The sequence below is a fragment of the Poecilia reticulata genome, linkage group LG23 (assembly GCF_000633615.1).
Source record: "Poecilia reticulata strain Guanapo linkage group LG23, Guppy_female_1.0+MT, whole genome shotgun sequence".
NCBI classification, from domain to species: Eukaryota; Metazoa; Chordata; class Actinopteri; order Cyprinodontiformes; family Poeciliidae; genus Poecilia; species Poecilia reticulata.
The window spans coordinates 15,729,872-15,745,674 of NC_024353.1; the positions used below are offsets into that span (position 1 = coordinate 15,729,872).

The following is a 15,803-nucleotide window of genomic DNA, read 5'->3' on the forward strand; positions in this document are numbered from 1 at the left end:
TCCAAAATGCCCCCCCAAAAAACTTAGAGCCTGAATAGTTTTGCGACTACTTTCTGTTCTAACAGCATCTGGATCCTTGACTGTCACTTTCCAACTGTCTCTTCTGAAGCTCCGGATCTGGAATTCCCACTTTGTCAGCGCTGCCAAGTTGGACACAGATCCCCGTTCCTTAAAAAGTTTTTTTTTCCCAAGCACACAGTTTACATGTGCAACAGAGAGAATCAGGAATAGGTTATTACCCCTCGACAGAGTGAAAGCGATCATCATAACAGAGCACAGCGCAGGGAGAAAACATATTTCAGAGCTGTCACACTTCAAACAGAGACGGCGATCTCAGAAGTGAAAGCAGCTGCGGGATTGTTTGTGTGGTGATGCGAGCTGGGAGTCTGTTCGCACTCAAGCTGAGAGTGATTGCCACAGTTCGGTCTATTGGATAAGCAAACACGGTGGTTATTGGTTTAGTCCTTGGGTGAAAGAGAGGAAGTAACAGAAAAGTGAAGGCCCTTAATCCATGTTTTTCTTCTCCAAACAGGCCGGACAGACGCAGTATGGCTGGTTGGGGTAACGTTTCCGGCTGGGTTTCTTTAGGTACAAAGGAGAGGAGGCCTGTGTTACCTTGATGTGGTTCTCTTTGTACTCTACATCTGACAGAGAGCATCATGACTGACACCCTACACACCTACGCTGATCAGTGGTAAGGGTCTCCCCTTCTGGCTGGTCTCTTTTTGAAATGGATCTTCTGCTTCTTTTGATGTTTCTCAACTCCTATGATTTGCAGTCACATCTAGACAAATCTTAGATTACGTCCCACAATCCCTCCTTCACCCCCCCCGACCCCTTTGTGCCCCTTTCCAGCCGAGCCTCCTGGTGGGAGCGCAAACAAACACGGAGCTCAGGAGCAAGTTTGACGATGGGGAATGTCCTATCTGCAAACTCTGTAAGATGGGGTAAATGGATTGCCACCAAAGGTTGTGCGAGGTAGAAGAGGGACAGAGCAGTAATAGTTTACCAAACAAAATCAGACAAAGAGATCAGGGGAGCTAATCCAGCATCAAGCCTAATACAATCACTGAAGCAGGAATAGACTGCAGGGCTCAGCAGAGGCTTTGGCTCGTGTGTGTGTGTGGAGCGTTCCACCATTATGGACACACACACACTACTCACAAAACTCACAAATGGCTGTTAAACCAAAAAACACCATTATGTTTGACTTGAATGATGATAAACTGGAGTTCTTGATTGATATTTATTGCTACTTCTTGAGAAAACTGAGCTTACTTTAGGATTTTTTGCATCGTTACAAGCCGTTGATATTGACAATATTACTCTAAACTAAAGGTTATCTGTGGCTCATTGTCATAAGCAGGAAACGTCTCGTCTATCACAACAGTAGATCTACTTTAACCATTAATACTGAAGGTTTTTCTACACCAAGATGACAGTCAGAAATGTGGAATGTGTGGAATTTCGTCTGTCATCCATCTCATGTCATTTGGTTTCATCTATGTGATTGGTTCAGTCACGAAGGAGCTCTGTGGCTGCCTGTTCAGTGAATAACTGCTCAAGAATCAAGGCAATGCCAGCAACACGCCCTAAATTTGCATGTTACACAAAGTTTCTTCCCGTTTATCTTTCTGAACTAAGCAACACTTTCCCCATCAACATGAACCGACGGAGTGACGTCTTCTGGTACGCCGTGTTGCAGAGAGAAATCTGCTCTGGTGTTTGGTAGATGGTCTGACATTGGGAGACCCAGCAGGGTCTGTGGCCGCTGATGGTCCTGACTAATTCGCATAGCAGATCTGGGACGAGGCCACACTCACCACCGACTAAGGAGGATTGTGGTCTTACGCACAACTCAATCTGTATTCTCTTGTGATTGTGATCTTGCTAATCTCCAGAAAATCCTGCTGTCTCTCGTGCCAACTTGCAATAGGGGTTAATGGAGGCAGAGCGGGTTACTGCCCCCACCTCCTCCACCGCCCCCGGGGCAAACAAGCAAGTTGGGCAAGATCCATAAAATCAAACGGAATGTTATGTAGGCAAATCTGAAGACGCGCACGTTTGGCATATTACTGTTAAATTCTGTTCAAGAGCAAATGAGACAACTGCATGATGTCAATGCAGTGTAGATGACACACTGTTTACAATCCTCCCTCAAGCAAAGGATGTACCACATTTCCACAAACAACCTAGATTGACAATACACTGACATTTTCATACAAGACATTATTGAAGCCTGTCTGTGAATTTGTCAGTAATTCATGGAGCTATAAAGAGTGCGCAAAATATAATAAAATGATGGTCTAGCTTTGCATGCCGTGATTGTAAAACTAGTCTAGGTCATTCATATGAATTTGTTTATCTATCAACTCTTTGTTTTCTCTTTCAAAAAGGGACAATGAACAACACATATATGCCAGAGTTAGCCACGAAGGCTAACTTTCATCTGCAGGCCCTCAAGGTACAATCAATATAAAGATAAATATGCATTCTTGCGAAATAAAATAAAATAATGATAAACAAAAAGCATTTTTATATAAAGAACACATCACGTTACAAATTAAAAAATAAGTCATAAAGCACAAAAGTTTACCATGATACAAACAATGCATGAAAAAAATCTGATCACATGATTGCATGTGACCTGATTTGCACGCTGCGCTGAAACACCTGGTGGCATCAGACAGAGCTGCTTTCAGAGTTCATCTCATGTTAGCTGAATTATCAACAAGTCCTATCAAAATGCAAAGAAGCCATGCTAGCATTAGCCTAGCACTTAAAAATACTCCTCGTGAACACATTGTCGGCAGGAGCAAGATGACGTGGACACATACTGAGCATCAGAACGAAAACGATCCTGATGATCAAATCCCAGGTTTTTTACAGTCAACACAAAAACATCCATATTTGAATTTGCACAAACACAATAATCTTCTCTCTCAATTATTGTGATTTGCTCGCATGTATGAAAGCTTAACATTAAGATCATGCTGCATCCACATGATTCCTTATTCAATTTACAACAAACCCAGATGTTATAATCTCTTTTCTTATTAGCCTCTCTAGCAGTGTATTCACTAATCGGGCCAAAGATGAACATGATTCAGTTGTCAATCTTAATCACTTCTCTCGTGTCCCATCCTCACTTACACCGTCCTGCTGTCACTCATGTGACATTCAACCAGGAGGCCCACCTAAGTGGAGTGAACTTGGTGGAGCTGGAGAGGAGAAAAAAATTTAATTAGCATCAGTGTGGGAAATGACAACAGCAGAGCTTGTATTGTACAGTAGTAGAAAAACCCCAAATAGGCATTTATTTCAGCTTTTAGCAATTAATGAATCACTGGAGAACAAACAGTGCTCACCGCACCAGTCTGCACAGTAACTTCAAACGTTACAGTGAAATATAATCCAAGACGGCGTTGAAGGACGAGAAGACTGCATGCGACTGTTCATTGCTCCACCCTAAAAGGCTTCAGTGAAACAAACACTAATCCATATCACATGGCCGCAGCTCATTATTTGGTCTTTGTCAAACGAGGCACAAACGAGAAAGTCAAAATAGGACCAGCTTTGCTTTCTGGTTCTCCAAATAACTCAAATCAGAGAAAGTAAATCCAATAACTGAATCACTTAACTAAGACATAGGAATTAAAAAAAAAAAAAAAGGTGTGCGAGCTTCTTTCGTTAGTGCATTTTTATACAGGATAAAGCAATTAGAAAGCAAATATTTCCCGCTAAGCTATGAAGTGTAAAGCCAAAAACGAGACTCTACTCGTCTCACAAGAGTCTGATTTGAGGATTTATGATTAGATTGAGCTGCATGAAAAGGCAATGCAGTTATTATCTGGGGTCATCACAGGTGTAACAACCAGCGAGTTTCAGGATACAAGCTGCCTTTCCATTGATCATAAAAGATGTGCAAACTGGAATTCCAAAAATAAAAATATTTGCTTAATGGAAACACGTCAGTTTTGAAAAAAAACAACCCCTCAATACAGTAAAAAATGAAAACGTTTAGGAAGAGGTCGTTTTCCAGCTACATGGAAATTGGTTTATCTTGAAAAACTGCAGTGGAAACACTTTTATCACGTCACAGGAGTCAGGCGATCAACAGCCGGATGTTACTACTGGGAGGAACAACAAAGAAGACAACAGGAAGTAGTTGGAGGATGATGGTGTTGCGTGTTTTTTAGTGACTGTGTGTCAAACTTATTCATGTGTGATTTTAACTGTATTTCTTATTATTTATTGGAAACAATGCAATTGCATTAGCAAAACTAGAGAAATGGAACCTCATGTCTGAGTTTAAGCTAACACACACGTACGGGAAGAAGATGGAAAATATTTGATGTTTGAGTCAAATGGAGAACAAACTGGTGAGGAAAGGATGTTTAATTGCCTTTCTTGTGCATTTCTTACAAAATAACCACAAATGACTAAAGGCTATGTTCAGTTCATTAATAGTTGATGCTTTGACTGGATTTCCAGTATTGCTCTGACTGAAACCTCAACAAAAAGTTTAGGCTGCAAAGAAAACGACACACCTGGAAGGAAAACGCCTCGGATTAAAGAAATGTTGAAAAGTCCTAAGAAGGGCAGTTAATGGTAGAAGCAATATTAAGGTTTGTGTTTTCAACTTGACTTTTATCTGGTTATTCATCTGTGCAGTTAAACAATGAGAATATATATATATATTTTTTTACATGAGCAAATAATTTCTAAATTACTGCTAGACAATTTATAAGGCCATGACTGAGATCCTCTGTGATTAAAAAAAACATTTTACGTTGTCTTCAGAAGTATTAGACAGAGAAAACCTTTATTTTGTTGAAACATCATTGGCTGAATTCAAGCATTGTCACTGTGTCATAGAGTCATTAAAAACTGCTGAATATGGCACGTTTGCAGATCATAAGCAGCTTATTTGTCATTAAACGTTTCTAACTTCTTTCACAAGCCAGCTGCGCTGTGGTGCTAGTTTGTACATGAGCAGAAAGAAATTGAAATGTAGCTTCAGCTGTTTTTCCCCCCCGTATTTTAATACGCCTCTATTGCATTTCCACATGAAGGTGTTCAAAACCTCATTTTCAAATTTAAGTCACTCTGTTGTAATTCCCTGAATGTATCAACACAGATCCTCTGTGGTTTATTGTTCTATAATGGGCAATCAACAGATCTGAAGGACAGTAAGTCAATCAGCAGCACCAGCTTTTCAAAAAGTAAAGCTATAAATGACGACTCTAACATTTAAAAGTCCTGTATCTTTTCAGAGCCTAAATGTTTCATTTTAGCCAGAGATCTTCACAGGCCAGTGAGATTTATGATTGATCTCGACATTAAAATGGCGTAGCATGTGTAAATTAAATGAGAGCTACGTGCTACACTTCCAATTCAATTTAGTTTACTTCCATTGCAGGAAGTCGCATCGTTTCCAACATTCAACCGAGTTCTTGACTTCTTCTCGTAAACTTCTCAAAATTGATGCTGTTGTGGGGGTTTTTTAGCAACAAAAAAAACACAACATGTAGTTATAATGGCTTCTCCAAACTTTTGTTTGGGGTAAAAGATGACAAACAAAAACTATAAAAGAATTATTGCTGGAAAATTTGTAAAATATTGGTTGAAACGAACAATGGACCTGTGGGTATACATTCCTTCAGTGTTATGGATTTAACTAGTAACACCGTTGCATACATTAGACAAAAGGCTTCCTGTGTGGGATGGACTGCGTCCCATAAATCTCATTTCCTGTTCTTGCTCCGTCATCAGAACGATGTTAAATCTTGACATGAAGACATGAAACCCACCTCAGAGTCACTCACCATGACAGTCTAAGCTCCCGGGTTCTTTTTGTCTCCGATGTTTTTGTAAAACAAACATTAAGAAATTCACTTGAAGCAAACTGCACTGAACTGCTGAGAATGTGGAGGAACAGTTGTGTTTTGTCCCAATTCACCAAAATATAAACCGATTATGGTAAAGAATACTGAATCTAACTAACAAACTGGGAGACATTAAATGAGAGAAACTCATTTTAAAACCAAAGGACAACTTGAGTAAATACAAAAAGCTGTTTCCAAATGATTATTTATATTATTAAAGTACAACATTATCCTCGAGAGTGAAAATTCTCAAACCTAAGTGACGAAGTAGTTCTGAGTTGGTCACGAATGACATGTTTTTGACATTTTATTTTTGAAGAAAGCTGAATTTTCCCAGCCTCTCTGAGACCTGATTACTGCTAGACCTGCAGCTTTAAGAAAAGGTCGAGAAAAGCGGCACATCCTGTGCAGACTGAGAGAAATTCAAGAAGAGAGCTTCTGAGGCTCTACTGTGAAGCAACGGAGCTGCGTTCCCTTTACAAATGTCAGCAAAACTTTGTCAATGTTCTGCTAATGTTGGGGAACAAAAACAAAAAAACACCATTTCACGATTGGTGTGTTTTCATTACATAAGAAATGGAATTAAAATCCGGCGTGAGTAAGTTTGTTCCTGTGATAAGTTATTAAAAACACGCTGCACCATCATCCTCCAACCACTTCCTGTCGTCGTCTTCTTCGTGGTTTGCGCCAGTGGCAGTGGCCAGTTATCGATAATGAGACGTGTATGATGGCAAAAAATGTTTCCATTGCGGCTTTGCGAAATTCACAAAAGAACCATCCCAAAATCTGAGGTTGTGGTAAAGCAGACCAGTTAAAACAGGCTCTGGTAGCAGACCTCTTTGGTGAAAAAGCTCTAAAAATGACAACAAATGTAGATTTCCTCCTTTTCTGCCCAAAGATTTCTGGGAAATTATTCTGTGGATTCATATAAGAGAAACTTTGTGAAATGTTCATGTCATTAGATCTGATTTCAAACTAACACAGATCTTTGGAAAAACACCATATTGACAGTCCGACATGGGAGTGGCATGGCAGAGCTTTACTGCTTCATGACATCATCACTTCCTGTAACTCCTGGAGCCATGATTTCTGCTCTAACGGAACATCCTGAAGGAGAAAAAGCCTGACCATCACTTCATGACCCCAAGCTCAAGAAAAAGAAAAAAAAGCTTTGCAGCTGCAATAATCCAAAGCACACCAATAGATTCGTCTCTGAATGGCTCAAAAAGCTAAATAATGGTTTTGCAGAAGCCTAGTCAAAGTCCAGGCTGGATAAAATCAAGTGGAGTTAGTTTAAACAGGGCCTTCAATGTGGCTGAATAAAACAATTCTGCAAAGAAAAGTGGGTCATAATTTCTCCAAAGGTGTAAAAGAATGACTGATCCGTAATGAAGCTGTAACACATCAGCATCAGGTGAAGGGAGTGAGTACTTTCTTTTCTTTTCTTTTTTTTTTTTTTACATAGAAACACGTTAGTTTAGATAACATTTTTCACTTGATAAAAGCACAGCTTGGAAATTACAGTCCATCCTTGAAATTCAAATTTGTTTCGCTCAAAAATTGAAGTGAAACAAAAACAACAACGAAAAAAAAACACAGAGGGAAGTACTTATTGACATAACTTTATCTAATTTAATGTTAAGGGACATCGTCATGGCGATCAAAACCTACAACGACGTATTATCAAACATTTTCCAATTTCAACGTTTTTTCTAAAAAATTTCTGAAATGAATCTCAAAATTTTTGAGTTATTTTGCGCAAATTTGTGACTTTTCAAACAGACATTTCTCCGTTTTTTCTAGAAAATTCATGAGACTAACCTAAAAATGTTAGTTATTTTTGGCAGAAATGTACTCCTCCTTTCTTTCTATCTACATCAGTCCAAACATGCCGTTGTAAAGACCAGACATTTTACCACAAAATCTAAAATCAGCCGGTCAACCCACCACACCAGTTTTCTGTTCTGTTTCCCTCCAGGTAGAGATTCAAACTAGGATTAGTATCATGTTAGTGTTAAGGTCAAACCAAATGTGCGGACAAGTGTAGCGGATTGGATTAGTGCGGGGTGAGCTTCAGAATGCGTCTAAAAGCAGCAGGTTTCGCCTGCAGGTCATCTGAACATCTGCCGGCTCAGATATCAAAGGTGGATCCATCGGTCTAACGCATATGTCACTCCGAGGCGTCTCCTTCTGAGGAGATAATGAGGTGGGACTTCCTGGTGGGCTGCATGCAGTTTGTTAGCACGGTGGTTTGGCTCAAAGGAAACTGCAATACCTTAGATATAGCATCTCAGGTGTTGCCGCGGTGAGGGGTCAGCTGGGTGAGACGGCAGCAGGAAGCCAGCAGGTTGGAGGACAAAACGGGAAACTTCTGGCCACAAACGGCACCATTCTTATTGGGTCCTTTTTAGATGGGCTAAAAACATGGCATGTCTACGGTGGCCCTGAAGTGCAAATCACTCAACACTAGTTCAAATTGAAAAACACAACATTAGCTAAGGGGCTGCACAGTGGCGCAGTTGGTAGAGCTGTTGCCGTGCAGCAAGAAGGTTCTGGGTTCGATTCCCGGCCCGGGTCTTTCTGCATGGAGTTTGCATGTTCTCCCTGTGCATGGTGGGTTTTCTCTGGGTACTCCAGTTTCCTCCCACAGTCCAAAAACATGACTGTCAGGTTAATTGGTCTGTCTATATTGTCCCTAGGTGTGAGTGTGTGTGTGCATGGTTGTGTGTCCTGTGTGTCTCTGTGTTGCCCTGTGACAGACTGGTGACCTGTCCAGGGTGACCCCGCCTCTCGCCCGGAACGTTAGCTGGAGATGGGCACCAGCAACCCTCCCGACCCCACGAAGGGACAAGGTGTAAAGAAAATGGATGGATGGATGGAACATTAGCTAAGATCAAGAACAAATTAGGGAAACACAACATCCTTAATTTGTAGTCGTTGCTCAACTACAAATTAAATGAAATCGTAGTTGTTGTTTATGAACATCTACAAATGAAGAAATTACAGTCTATTTCCACATCGTCAAAAATGATTTCGTCCAATCAGCGATCTCTTTGGTTTCCCACTGGGACCTGCCACTTAAATTTGGTTAATGTTGTCATGTTTTTGAACATGGAGTTGTGTTTTTCAGTTTTATCGTATGCAGTGATTTGTTGATGTAGTTTGAACTTCAGGGCCACCGTACATGTCAGTTGATTTAGATTTTTCTATTCTATTCTGCATCTGCAGATTAAAAGTCGTAGTTATGATTGCTTTATGGTCAATGGACTGAATTTCTACAGTTCCTTTCCAGTCATACAGACTGACCACTCAAAGTGCTTTACAGTAGTGCCGTGCTCACACACCAGAAAAGCAATATGGGGGCAACTGCCTTGCCCGAGGGCACACCAACATGTGACAGGAGAAAGCTGGAAATGAACCTACAACCTTCCGATTGCAAGAGGGCAATTAAGTCGCCAACTGCCTAAATATGGGCAATTGAGTTTTTTCAGTAAGGATTCATCCCTTAACAAGTTTCATTCTCAACAAGATTATACATATCCTCATAACCTGCATGGGGTGATAAATTGGGTTATGCTGGAATTCAGGCCAAGAATTGGCTGTATCAGGGTCAAGTACTTTATGCAGAGGTCAAGAGTACAACAGAGAGAGGTTGGATGTTAACAGAGTCGGAAAACCAGGGAAGGTAAAGATCCAAACGGCAGGTTTAAGGAATCACATGTTCTCTGTCTGTTGTGTCACTGGGAAAGTAAGAAAAAGACAAACGGGGAGAGTTTTGGTTGTTGCAGTGCTGATGATTCCAGCCCGGCTGCACTGAGCTGCATCTGATCACACTGCCACTGATCCACCTCATCCACATCCTCGCAGTATGTTTTGCTCTAACTAGTCATAAGAATGTGCAGCGCATAAACACTCGGCTAAATGTGTAAACCATCCCAGAGCAGCCAGGACTGTCAGACTGCAAAGCGTACAGTAGAGGAGGAAGAGCAAACAGTAGAGGAAGTGTCGAGAACACGCCGGGAATTTCACCTCCAACTTCCGCAACACTTAGAAAAGCGTAAAAGATCGGGTCAGAAAACCTTAAAGCTTCGTCGTAATTCAGGCTCTTGACCTAACATCGCATTAACACAAATCTTTGTATTGTTTTAAAATACTCGAGTTCCACTTGACTTTATTATTAAGAGCCGTTGGTGTTCTGAAAAGCAAAGGCAGCTGACAAGAAACAGGGCCGAGTGCTTTCAGAGGAGAGCAGAGATGGGTGAAGCCCTGCTGCTCTGCAGGAAGGTTTCCTCACAGTTTGCTTAGACTTTGACACTCAACATTTGCCTTTTTTTTTTTTTTTTTGCCAAACATGATTTTGGCAAAAATCTTGTATTGTTTTAAATGAGAAGGTCATTGTTACGAGCTACAACCGACGGCGATCATCATAGTAACACTCATATACTTCCATGGAAATAACAATTTAATCTAAAAGCAGCAGCTGTGTAAGGGTTTATAAATACATGAGTCACTATCTATGAAAGTTAAACTCACATTACATAATACACATCTTCTTCGGTTTTGAACTTATTTGATTAGCATGAATGCTAATCAGCTAAGGCAGATCTTTACTTTCTGTAGTTGAAATATTTACCACTCACAAGTACGACGTTCCCATTTTCCAAATATCTAATCCATCCCTCTTACAGATGTGAAGATCATCAGCAAAGTTTTTTTTTCTAACATTTGACCTCAAAGACAACGTTTGAAATGAGAAAAACAAAGAGCCGAGAACAAAGCCCTGAAGAACTCTACAAGTGAGTGGAGCTGGCGAAGAGAAGAGTTAGACGTGTCCCAAGGCAATAACACAAGGAAGCATTTTCAGAGCCGTATGTTGGCATTTCTGTTCATTCAAATAAGTAACATTTTCATCGTTTTTAACCTGCTACTACTATAATGATCCCTCCAGTTTTTTATGATTCCAAGCTTTTTTGGAGCTAATTCATGATTGTGAGTTTATTGTTTTAGCAAGAACATTCAAAACGTTGGGTTTACATGGCCGCCAACTCCCACCTGCAGGTGGCAGTGTTTCTTACTTTTCCCACACTTCTGCCTTGGCCTGACTTGATGTCAAGCTACTGTCCACGATCAATATGAAGAGCAACATTTAGGTCCTTTAAAATATAAAAATAAAAATGTTTGTCCAGTCTGTTTGATTGCAATTTTTCTTATCTTTTTTCTTTGTTTAAATTTTTGTAAGGGGTTCAAATGAAGAAAAAATATAGCAAAGATTTGTATGGTAGAGGCAAAAAATATGTGACTTTTTTGATTACAACAACTCAGACTTGGCTTCACCTCAACAGTTCATGCACCCATCTTCTTCCCACACTCTCATTTTGTTCCTTCATTTTCATACCTGTACATTTATAACCTGGTATTTAAGTCGTGATGTATTAGAAAACAAACTGATGGACGGATGAATTCTCATTTCATTCAGTCGTTCTAAACTGAATCATTCCTTCGTCTGTCTTTCTGTTCTGACCAGATTGAACTGGACCTGACCTCCAGCTATATCCCAGACCTCAAGTCAAACCTCACTGACCATTACTCACTTGTATCATGTCCATCAGGCTAACTCTGTTTGAAGCTGGGATTTCAGAGCGCTTGCCCCAATTATCTCCTTAAACCGCTGCTTAAAGGGGACTTCCCCACCGAATGAGGTCAAAATTCTTTGAAAGGGATCCGATTTTCCTGTCATGATCAGCGATCAACTTGAACTGCTTCGCCTCGTTTTCAGACGCTTTCCTCGCAAATTTCTGGAGGCGAGGTCGTGACATCGTGCAAGTAAACGCCACTCATTAGTGGAGATGACCAGCGAGCAGAAGGCGTCGCACGCTGACCCGGTCGGACATGGAGCGGGCTTCCATCACATGCGAACATTTCCACAGCACCTTAATCAAAGATAAAGCTTCACAGCCCAACCACACGGTAATAAATGCGTCCATCACTGTACGTGCAAAGTTCAGAGTCTGACATCGGTCCTTCTGAGAACGAGTTTGCACTGCTCTTGATCTTTGACCTTTTACTTCCTGGCACAATCAGTTTGAAAGTTACACCTTCTTTTTTTTTTCTCTGTTTTTTGACAGAAGGATTTACAGCATTATAGTGCCTTGCTAAAGTATTCACACCCTAAAACCACAAACCCTGGCACATTTCAGTCAGACTGCGTAATTGTGAAGCGGAAAGAGAATTATATATATTTATTATTATCATTTAAAGAAACCCTAAAAAGTGTGGCATGCTTTTCTATTCAGCCCCCTTGACTCTGATGCCTCAGTTTAAAACAGACAGAAGAGGATTAACTGGTGAAGTAGTCAGTCTTCTTAATGACACTCAGGAGTGGCTGCATCATGCTGTGGGAATCATTTTCTTGAATTTGATTAGTAGTAAGTGAACCATTAATCAATATTTGATGTATATTTGCTTGACGGTTTTAATTATATCTGACAAACTGCAGCGTTTATTACTTGTTTCATACTTGATGTTTTTATGATGCAAAGCACTTTGAACTGCTTTGTTGCTGAAATATGACATGTAAATATGCCTGACTTGACATTTGCTCCTAAAGAAGAGAAAGTCCACAGCATGATACAGCCACCGCCGTGTGTGTGTTTTTATCACCCATCATCAAACACAGCTGTTTATTCAGAGGAGGCTGAATATAAGTTCATGCTGCAGTTTTCAGCTTCTCATTAATTCAAAATGTGAGCATGTTATCACTAGCTGTTTCCATCGACCACACAGTTAAAGAATTTGGCATTTTGAAAATACATTTGTTTAATGAAAACACAGCAGTTTAAAAACAGCTCTTTCAAGAAAAAGTTTGGGCGCTCGGATGAGGTGTTTAGTTTTACTTTTTATTTCTTTCTGAGGTATCAAAATTCATTTACAACTGCAACGTAAACGCTCGAGTCACATGACCAACAACCGGATGTCACAGGCGCAAACCACGAAGAAGAGGGGAACAGGAAGTAGTTGGAGAATGATGGCAGCAGCATATATATTTTAGCTACCTGCCACGTGAACAAATTGATTAATTAACTTATGTTTACATTACTTACGCGAAACTTTGATTTATTTTTTTTGTTACATTCGCGGAATTTTGACGAAGTTCAGCGCACATTTGTAACGGAAACACAGCTGCTTCCTTCGCTCCGTGCATAAAATGTCAACAATACACACTAATGTTTGCGCTGCTCTTCAAACACCTCCCATTAGCTCCACCCTCGTCGTATTGACTCCCCATTTTGTTTTCCTTCCATCTGTTTACCTAAGTGACTCCCACAGTGCTGCAGGTAAACTCGCAGCTGGAGCTTCCGTCTCTCTCTCCCTCTCTCTCTCTGCGCCAGACGGAAGCCATTACCGGATTCAAGTGTTCATAAAGTTACATTATTGTTTTTCTTCCAAGTCAACTCCATTCGAGGCCTCTGCAGCAGGAAGGCTCCCGACAAAAAAGGGCCCACAGCGCCCACTCAGCCGCACATACTGCAGATTGGGGAGGAAAACGTAGAGGGGGGAAAAAAAAAAAAAAAAAAAAAACCTGTTCAACTTTCACTTATTTTAGTCCGTTTGGGTCCTGTCCCACTTGCTTCTCCCCCAGAGAACGTTCATTTCTGAGCGGGACTCTTCTGCATTCACCAAACAATTATGCACACATGCAGTAGGAGGCGGCGCGGCTGAGGAGGGGGACAGATAACCCCCCGTTGAAGACATAGCCCGCCTTTGTTTTGGGACTCATCTGTTACAGATCAGCTTTCACACCTACAAAACCGGCGCACGGGGGCCCCGCAATTAGCGCGTGGGGAGCCCGAAAGGCGCAAGTAGAACCGCAGTGGTGCGCACTCCCTGCAGCACCTGCCTTTCCGACTGCTTAAGACTTTTAAGAACTAATGGAGTTGCTGACATTCATGTGCATGTGTCAGTGTGTGTGTTTCGGTGTGTGTGTGTGCGTGTGTGTTTGGAAATACCCATCCCTTTTGTCTACCTCCACGCAGCCAGAGAGGCGAGTAAAATGAGTGCGTCCCCGCTGCGCTGCCTTCAGGGAGCGCACGGTGCGCGTCTCACGTTCTGCTCCGTTTTCCTACTGGAATCCAGCTGTGACCTGCAGAAATGAGCGGGTTTGCCCATTTCTGAAGGAACTAAAATGTAAAATGTGACTTTAGAGCGAAATATACAGTCTCTGAAACTTTTTCAGCCTAAAAGGAAATAAACTTCAAATCTGCCTAAAACGCAAAGAGCGCGTCTTTGGAAACTTTGGAAACGGAGCTGCTGGAGGATTAGGTTCACTTTCTCTGTTTCTATTGGATCAAATTTCTGTCTTGAAAGTGAGAAAAAAGAAGAAGAACTTTGTGCACATGAAAAAGCACCACAATTGGGGGGGAAAAAAAGAAAAAGTGCTCCTACCGTAATAAAGGTAACCATAGCATCGGCGGGTTAGTATCCAACAGAGTCGACATGAAGGTGATTAATTCTCACACAGAAGCTTTTGGCGAAAACTTCCCACTTTCTGAGGACTGCCGCCTGTCAGTGCGCCACACTGGATCTGTGCGGGAGAGGAGAGGCTCAGGGTGTGCGCAACTCTCTCTCTCTCTCTCTCTCTCTCTCTCTCTCTCTCTCTCTCTCTCTCTCTCTCTCTCTTAAAGGACAGATGGCTGTTGGCGCAGGAGAGTCTCGCTTGCATGCAGCTCTGACCGTTGTGTCACTGGAGAGCCTGCTGACATGAATTAGGACACCGAATTAGAAACGTGTGTTTGGAGTGCGGGCGTGCGTATGGATGAAACCAAAAGTCACGCACGCATGTGACCTTTTTCCTTTTGTATCGCAAAAGGTGAAAAGTTCAAAGTTTCGAGAAACGACAACAAAAACACAACACACACCCATCGCTAACGAGCTCTTCCAGAGCGACTGGCTGCAGGGGCGATCAGAGACTGTTGGAGGCCCCGAGCTGTGACTTATGGGAGCCCACCTACAGAGACTTACAAAAAGGAGTGCAGCACACACACACACACACACACACACACACACACACACACACACACACACACACACACACACACACACACACACACACACACTTTGTGTTAGTTCATCACATGAGGTTGGACTTTTCCTGATCAGAACTGATCATCTACCACATGTACTGTTTGCTTTTCTTGCTGCTTTATGGATTCATGATGGATGTGTTTGTTTGTGTTTGTTTATTGTCACACAGACTCGCTTTATTGTTCCTGAACGTAGAGAACATCTGGTGTTGCTTTTTCCATCACGTCTGAGAAATACATGCGTGCTCCCTTTCCAGCCTGCTACGTGGTTAACAAAAGTTGTTTTTTTTTGTAAATACACTGTAATGACCTTGAAATTTCTCTGTAGATGCACAATGCGAATTACTAATTCATGATGCAGGATGTTAGGCATTGGTGTTGCTTGTGATGGGGATACTTGATAACGTTTTCTTTTTAAACCATTCACCAAATATATGTTTAACTCCTCTGGTAACTTTGGGATCAGTAGAAAATATTTAGTTAGTTGCAGTTTTCTGCTTCCGTCACTAGATGTCACTGTGTCAAATACATCAAGCTTTTAAAGGGTCCGTATTGTGTTTGTCAGGCATATAATGCCGTTTTATAGCACAATCAAGTAATTATTTTGACCTCAGTTATTGTAAAAATGGAGATTAACATATTTTTAAACGTGCATGAAAGAATCAAAGCAACACTCCAGATTCATTTTTGATTATGTAAAACTAAAAAGAGTATATATATATATACACTGGACTGTGGGTTTCAAACTTTAACTATAAGCTCTACATCTGGTTACACTCAGACACTTTTACTTGACACACTTTTTTTTCCCTGAGAATTATTGCCACTCTATTTC

At 41.2% G+C, this 15,803-nt stretch overlaps 1 protein-coding gene across 1 annotated transcript in view; it reads right to left on the reverse strand.

Annotated features, from left to right (window-relative positions):
* ntf3 (neurotrophin 3) overlaps window positions 1–14,489 on the reverse strand; it is a 38,748-nt gene extending 24,259 nt beyond the window's left edge. The window contains exon 1 of the mRNA XM_008401435.1: window positions 14,331–14,489. Within this exon, the coding sequence (XP_008399657.1) occupies window positions 14,331–14,348 (18 nt within the window). The 5' untranslated portion in view covers window positions 14,349–14,489. The remainder of the gene's footprint in view (window positions 1–14,330) is intronic.
* Between the last annotated feature and the right edge of the window lie 1,314 nt (window positions 14,490–15,803).